The sequence below is a fragment of the Pundamilia nyererei genome, unplaced genomic scaffold, assembly GCF_000239375.1.
Source record: "Pundamilia nyererei isolate P.nyererei 1_Seehausen unplaced genomic scaffold, PunNye1.0 scaffold00843, whole genome shotgun sequence".
Lineage (NCBI taxonomy): Eukaryota > Metazoa > Chordata > Actinopteri > Cichliformes > Cichlidae > Pundamilia > Pundamilia nyererei.
In genome coordinates this window covers 1-8183 of record NW_005188244.1, presented here as the reverse complement: position 1 = coordinate 8183, position 8183 = coordinate 1, and the positions used below count along the sequence as shown (strand labels likewise).

Here is an 8183-nt window from a genome sequence, read left to right as displayed (position 1 = left end):
CTTACCTTTCTGGCACTTCAAGTTACAGTGTTGTGTTTAGTTGTGCGTAGTGCCGACATGGGACAGTTTGATGTTGTTGCATTGTTGTGCTTGGTGTGACTGTGCAATGACAACAAAGACTTGTATTATGTTAACAGGCTTTGGGGTTTGGTTAAAGCAGCTAACCCAAAGAAAGCTGGCTCTCTGCAGCCCTGAGACCAAAGCTGACAGCAGGTCAGAGCGGCGTCCGCGGCCTCGGCCTTGATGGGAACGTGCTGGCCTGCTTTTGTTGTTTTGACAGAACATTTCCAGCGATGATGTTTGCTGTTTTGTTAAACTGTCCTGCTCGTCCTGGAATGATGTTAAACCTGATCCCCTCGTGTCCGCTCAGACAGACCACATATTTGAGCAAGAGTAAGCAGTGAAGGATCCGCGTGCACGATCCCTGCTTCTGTTCCAGGAAGCAGCTGTACATGTGATTAACATTTATGTTGCTGTAATCGCAGTGATTTGGTTTGGTCACACTCTCATCTTGTTGGAGATGAAGTGAAGCTTAGGTTGAGATGACTTCAGGACTAGCTGTGGGTCATCGCGGGCTGCTGAACGCGTCCGGATCTGTTCGCACGACGAACACAGTCACTGAATGTTGTCAGGCAGCTTTTTAAATGCACAACAGAATCTAAATCGCCCCGAATCACACACAGATGAACAGTGCTGTCTGTTTCAAAGTTCCTCTCAGCTGCTCCTGTGTCTCGCCACAGCAGACGGAGCCACAGACACCCCCGTCTGTCCAGCCTCGTGACCTCTGACCCACGGTTCACAGGCGCTTCGCCGCAGAGCCGCTAGCCACAGCTGAGAGCTGGATTTCAAGATCCAGATCAAAGAAGCAGCTTCATCTATGACAGAAACGCTGGAGTCGGCCATTTCTTGGCTCCGCCGGGTTAAAATAGATGCTCTGCTCTGTATGAGCCGGTTGCCATGGTGAACGCTCAGAATGGGTCCTAGCAGGAGGCCGAGGACGAAGCTGCAGCTCAGGATTTATTCACTGACTCTGCCTTCAAGCCAGCACGTGCGTTTATTGAGCATTTCCATCAGTTTGCATCGCGCTGGCAGAGGAGGCTGCAGATCAGTTAAGCATAAGTGCCACCGTGCTGACTCGAGGCTGCAGGCGCTCTGCGAACGACGACTCCGGGGGTCGCTCTCCTACGCGAGTTCACTGTTTGGATTAAAGTTACAAGAAAGTATCATCAAACCTGAACTCCCCAACATGAATCTGCCGTTAAAGGTCAACATGGAGTGCTCGACCCGTATGAGGCCAGAGGCCTGTGACCGTTCTGTGCTTCCTGAATTCTGTACATTCAGGTGGGTTTGCTGTGGCTGGTCTCCGGTCAGCCTCTGTGCACGTGTCAATGAAGGAAAACAAGGAAAGCACAGCAAAGAGTCTGAATGACGTCAAAGCTTTCCTCCGTTGGTCTTCTGGTTTTCTGTTTAGAGGAGTTTGTACTCCCAGATCAGGCTGTCAGTCGCAGTTTCTCGCTCCGTGACTTCATGGAATGAAGATGAACCTGATAAACTCCTCCTCCTCTGCAGCTTCTCAGCTTTCTGTGTGCACCAAACTGCACTTTTTCTTCTGCCTGTCTGAAGGTAATCCTCAAATAAAACAAAGACTGCTCTTCGTGACTCGGCACACAACATGTTCATGTTCTGTAATTTCACAACATTTACAGTTCTCGTGAGTTACGAGGAGGCGAGGAGAGGTTGGGTGCTCTGTGATCCAGCCTGCACACCTGACGATACTGTCCTCTGCACTAAACACATACTCGTGAGTACAGGAGGTTTATCTTCCCCTTTCATCAACCTGTTCCTACACTGTAAGCATGTAAACACCTGACATAAGATAAGATAAACCTTTATCAGGGAAATTTGCTTGAACATGAAACAAAGTGGACAATACAAAGATAAGAGCAGCAAAAATTAAGAAAAACAATAGAATTGAATAGAATTGAATGTCAGTTGTGCAATAGTAGCAATACTGTACATAAGAGACGAGAGGCGACCTTTGTGTGTTGGATGTGTGTGTTGTTATCTGCAAATCAGATTCAGGAGAGTTAAAAGAAACTGTTGGATCTGTTTGCAGACCTGCTGGTTTTCCAGCCAAGCATTCGCATTTTTCAGCAAGTGTCATGAAATTCTTGTCATGGCAAGTTGAGGAGAAGGAAGCGGTGCGGAGCCAGGCCGCACACATTCACTCATTATTAAAGTAGAAATCACGTCTTGTTCTGTGTGTCAGATTTCTCAGCACAGCTGTTCCAGGCTCGTGCGTTACACGCTGATCATTTATTATTATTATTATTATTATTATTATTATCGACTGAATGCTTCATTTTCAGCTCCTCTACAGTGATCAGATTTCTGTTCTTCTAACAGCAGCTCTGCACTGCACACGCACAAATGTGCAAATATGAGTAAAGCTCCAAGTTGTGATAGGCAGGTTGATCTCAGTGTGTTATAGGAGGCATGAGTGCTGAGTGTATTCACAAAGACGAGCACACCGCGGGCTCCTGAAGGGCCCGATCGCCTGTGATGACCTCGGTCCTCTCCTGGTGATGCAGGTAGCTGCGCTCACTGGGTCTGGAAGAGGAGGGGGGTGGTCTTGTGATGCATGTTGACATCATATTTGGACTGGAATGAAGTTAAACCTGATAGCTTCTTTCTGCTGCCTGCTCTTAAACACAGCAGCTGGTTTCTGTCCGCATATTTCCTGCTGCTGTCGTGTCTTGCAGACGTGCGACGGACTGGCGCGAGTTTGGGTTCGGATCAGAACTCGCCTTTAATCTGCTGAGAAGAAGAGAAACTCTTGGCTGTCTCTCAGAATTAAAATGCCTCAACTGGACAGAGAAAAGTTGTGCTGCTCGATCTGTCTGGATCTGCTGAAGGATCCGGTGACTCTTCCCTGCGGGCACAGCTACTGCATGATCTGCATTAACAACCATTGGGATGGAGAGGATCAAAGGGGGGTTCACTCTTGTCCCCAGTGCAGGAAAACCTTCATACCGAGGCCAGTGCTGGGCAAAAACACCATGTTAGCAGAGTTGGTGGAGGAGCTGAAGAAAACTGAACTCCAAGCTGCTCCTCCTGTTCATCACAACTATGCTGGACCTAGAGATGTGCCCTGTGATTTCTGCACTGGGAGGAAGCAGAGAGCCACCAAGTCCTGTCTACAGTGTCTGGCCTCCTACTGCGACGATCATCTCCAGCCTCACTACGATTCTCAGGCCTTTCAGAGCCACAAACTGGTTGAAGCCTCAGCAAACCTCCAAGAAAAAATCTGCTCTCTCCACAACAAAGTGAAGGAAGTTTTCTGCCGCAGTGACAAGCAGTGTATCTGCTACCTCTGCTCTATCAGCGAACACAAAGGCCACGACGTCGTGTCACTGGCAGCAGAGCGGGCCGAGAGGCAGAATGAGCTCGATCCATGTCGGCAGAACATCCAGCAGAGAATCCAAGACTTGGAGCAAGATCTGACAGTGCTTCAGAAGCAGGTGGGGGTCATCAACGTTTCTGCCGATGAAGCAGCAAGGAATAGCCAGATGGTGTTCAGCCAGCTGGCCCAACTCATCGCGAGACGAAGCTCCGAAGTGCAGCAGCAGATCAGAATCCAGCAGGAAACAGAAACGCGTCGGGTCAAAGAGCTCGAGGAGAAGCTGCAGAACGAGATCGCCGAGTTAAAGAAGAAAGACTCGGAGCTGAAGCAGCTTTCATACACCGAGGACCACCACCGCTTTCTACTCACTTTCAACTCGCTGTCAGCACTCGGCAAATCTACACACACCGGCGTCAACGTCCCTCCTCCGAGCTTTGAGGAGGTGACGGCGGCGGTATCGCAGCTCAAAGACAAACTCCAAGACCTTCTGAGTCAGGGCTGGACCCAAGGAGAGGCGCCGCTGAGACCAGCAGAGCTCGAGGGTTCAGGGAAGCAACCGCATATAGTCCCAGCACCAACATCCTTCATAACAAAAGAAGAAGAAGTTAAATCGGCAGCCTTCCAACACCAACTACGTGTGGTGCCACCACCACCAGCACCGCCATCTTTTGTGACAAAAGAAGAAGAAGTCAAATCGGCAGCCTTCCAACAACAACTACATGTGGTGCCACCATCACCAGCACCGCCATCTTCTGTGACAAAAGAAGAAGAAGTCAAATCGGCAGCCTTCCAACAACCACGTGTGGTTCCACCAGCAGAGCCCAAGAGTTTCTTGAAACAACCCCGTTTTCCACCAGCACCACATCTAACAGCTTTTCTGGCAACAGCAGCACGCAAAAATTCATTGAAACAACATGTGGTGCCTCCAGCAGAGCCCACGGCTTTGGCCCCACTACACCCAGCTTTGGTGACGCCGCCGCTACCTTTTGCACCGCCGACAGAGCCCAAGACCAGAAACGACTTCTTACAGTATATGTGTCCAATCACGCTGGATCCAAATACAGTGAGCAAATGGCTGTCACTGTCTGAGGGGAACAGGAAGGTCACGTACATGAAGAAGGAGCAGTCGTACCCTGATCACCCAGAGAGGTTCGACAGCCTTCAGGTCCTCAGCAAAGAAGCTCTGAGTGGACGGTGTTACTGGGAGGTGAAGTGGAGCAAGTTTGTTGCTATAGCGGTCGCCTACAAGAGCATCAGCAGAACAGGAAGTGAGAGTGGATTCGGATTCAACGACAAGTCGTGGGCGTTGTGGTGTCACAATAACGAGTTCAGACATGACAGCACCACCATGTCCCTACAGGTTCCTCAGTCCAGCAAGATCGGGGTGTACGTGGATCAGAGCGCAGGTATCCTGTCCTTCCACAGCGTCTCCGGCTCCATGACTCTCCTTGCAAAGGTAGAGACCACCTTCACAGAGCCCCTCCACGTCGGACTCTGGGTTTGTTCGGGATCTGCCAAGTTGGTTCAGCTGCTGTAGGATTTCTTTCTGCTTGAACTTCATTTCTTCTGTCTCTGTCCGTCACTTCAGAAGTCAGCTAACATTCCAAAGAAGCCATTTTTCCAAGTTTCAAGCCACTCCGGGAACTGTTTCTGTACGTACTGTCAAGCCATTTAGAAATCGTTTGGACAAAGTAAATTAAAAGGAAAAAAGAGCTCTAATAATTCTGAAAACTAAGGATACTTTATCTTATGTGACACCTAATGGTTATCTATTGTTAATCGAGTAGAAATAGGGCTGATCAAAATGCTTTTGTTTTATTTTGATTTGTTAATTATTTTTCTTTCAGTGATTAAAACCAACTTCTTGTCTCCTTTTTCTAAACTGAGCACCTGATGGCTTTGAACTTTTCTTGGTCATCTTGGTTTTAATTTTGCACTCCAGTATGAACACCCATCCCTCAACCCGAGGATCACCACAACCTAACACACCTACACTTTAGTTCACAGATTCACTTTGTCTAAGGTGCTTTTCTGAGATTTCACACAACCCAGGATTCAGATCATGAATCCATAATGGGCTTGGATTTAGATTATTATGAATGAAATGTGCTCTATTTGGAAGCAGCAGGCCCCTCCCCTTTCGACGGGTTGTGTGGAGACTTTAAATCATCAAACTGTAAATTTTAAATTGTTATTGATCCTTTACCCCGAGTCCTAAAGTGTATATTTATTTTCTTATATATATTGTTTGTTTACTTGCACCGCTGTAACTGCAGCCTCGTCGTCTCGTCTCTACATGCCGGACTGTCTGTAGCGGAGATGACAATAAAGTTTACTTTGACTTCAGCAGCGCGCAGGCGCACCGAGGGCTCTCGCTCTCACTTTTCCCTATAGAAAAAACATCGGTGCAAATTATGAGTCTGTATCATGATGTCTGGTGTTTTCGTGTTTGTTGCTTTGTTTTTATTTTGTTTTATTTTGCGAGTTGGTTATTAGACGCTGCTCCAGCCAGAGACTCCCCCGCCGCCCCGCCCTCTCCTCCCTGTGCCGCCAGCAGCAGGCGCACCTCGCCAACGGAGGGCGCCCTTACTCCCAGCAAATGGGCGATAGAAAACCGATCGGTGCCTGTGACATTCCCACTACGCGCTGGCTGATGTCGGGCAGCATGAGCATGGGCAGCATTTTTTTTGCCGACGGATCCCAACAAATTAAAGTATGTTTGCTGATAGTAACACCACGTGATTCAGCTAATAACACAGGGGTTTCATCATTTGTGAAGCCAGGCTGAAAACACTCAGCAATCTGTGCATTCACGACTGGATGTAATACCGGTAGCTTAGCTGTAGCATTTGTAGCTGAGGGCTTCAGCTTCCGGGTAACATGGAAATGACGTCATTCACGTAGATTACTGATTGGCAGCGCTAACTCGAAATTTCGAGTTACTTTTCTCAAAATTTTGAGTTAATATGTCGAAATTTCGAGAAAATAACTCGAAATTTTGAGTTATGGATTTTTTTTTTTTAGTGGCGGAAACGGGCTTCCATAGTCTGCCACTGTGCACTTTGATGTTTTATTGTTGTTACACATGAGCGTAAAATTCAGTTTTACAAAAAAGCTGAAAAAAGTCAATCCGATTATTATTTGATTAAAGTGACACATTAAAGTTATTTACTTGCATTCCTGGAAAAAAGGTTTTAGCGGTTAAGTGATGTGACTGAGCTGCTGGCGCAACTATCGGTGTAAAAACATGAAGTCACGTGTTTCCTTGATTTAAGGGAATTACAACACGCTTTGACAGAATCTTACAGGATCCGAGTTTCTCCTTTTTCTGGCAGGTAGTCTGATATTGTTTGAGCACCTCACTGGTTTATTAAAGCGTCTGTATCTTATTGTTTGGTGGCGCTACTTATTTCATGTTTGTGGAGATTTATGCTTGTGTTTTAGCGCCCTCTAGGGGACACTGGGCACACAAACCCTGGTAAAGCCTTCGGGTCACGTGTTGGTCTGTTTGTTACATTATTCCACTCGTGATATTTTTGTATCTCCATGCTGAAGATGTTGGATCAGAGCAGCGTCTCCTTAAACTGCAGACAGACCACAAATCCTTTGTGGGCGTATATTCATATGATCACGTGTTTCTGAGAATTCACAGCAGTGTTTGCAGTAATTATTGGTTACAAAGTACTTATGATCTATAGATGAGTTATATGAGTTTTATTTGCACACAGCTGAAGCAGACTTATATAAACAAGGTAACATTTATGCACAGAGAGGTCGTAGGTCAGCTGCAGGCCGAATGTTAACAGAAGCTGTGATTGTAGAGAAACTAAGCAGACCACAGGACTACCACAACTCCATGACTGAGGACCTGCGTGCAGAGTTTTAAAGGCAGACAGCAGATCACGTGCCTTACATCGTTTACAGGAGGTGCAGTGTTATTTCACAGTGTGGTACAGAGTGGACTATGGACGCAGCAAGGAGCTGCCCGCTGATGTCACTGCATCGCATGTGGGGCAGGAAGTGTGGTCCATCAGAGCTGAGAAGCCATTCTCCTCACTCACCGCCTCCACCACTGCATCAGCACAGGGCCTGCCCTCCTCACCGGTCTTCGGTCTGGTCTTGTCCCCAGACCCGAGCGCAGGAGATGGCCGATGCCCCCGCAGTCATAGAAGAGCCTCAGGAGTGCCCGAGTCAAAACACATAAAAACTCTTAGAATGTGTTGCATATGTGAAGATGCTGCTCTTCTCTGTGTCAGCCTGAGCTGCTGAACGACGGCCCCACAGCATCGCGCTCTGCCTCCTTCAGTAGAAGGTATTGTGAGTGCACTGTGACGCTGGGCTGGGCCCATCTCTACACACGACTGTCAGCTTGTTGCCACGCTCCGTGCTGCTCTTTGTGCCCTGAGTGAAGCTAACTCAAACCTGTTTGTGTCTGTGTGGATTTATTTCACATTTCCATAACAGGACATACTTTGATCATCATCACATCTCATTATCTTTGGCACAAAGAGGTGTGCGTTTGCATTTTCAAATCTAGACGTTATGTTTTGAACTTTTTACAAATGATTTCCACCAATGAAGACTGAGCACAAACACATTTAATTCCTCATTTATTTTAGACCCACATCAAACAATAAAATAAAGCCGTGTGTTAGTATTCATTCACGTCAGACTCTTTGGTGTTGAGTATATGAATGATCAGTAGTAGAATGGATATGATTCATTATGGATAAAAACCTGAACGAGGCCTTTTCTTTCCATTTTCTCTCCTTTATTATTT

At 47.1% G+C, this 8183-nt stretch overlaps 1 protein-coding gene across 1 annotated transcript; it reads left to right on the top strand.

The window, feature by feature from the left end:
- Positions 1-307: 307 nt before the first annotated feature.
- LOC102192019 (tripartite motif-containing protein 16-like) lies at positions 308-5284 on the top strand. The gene is made up of 2 exons (XM_005755024.1): positions 308-1801; positions 2763-5284. Exon 2 carries the CDS (start codon positions 2859-2861, stop codon positions 4938-4940), a length of 2082 nt encoding a protein of 693 aa, XP_005755081.1. The 5' UTR covers positions 308-1801; positions 2763-2858; the 3' UTR covers positions 4941-5284.
- Positions 5285-8183: the final 2899 nt, after the last annotated feature.

Bases quoted from the DNA above. Each gene is read 5' to 3' on its own strand.
- LOC102192019 (XM_005755024.1), top strand. From the start codon at position 2,859: ATGCCTCAACTGGACAGAGAAAAGTTGTGCTGCTCGATCTGTCTGGAT.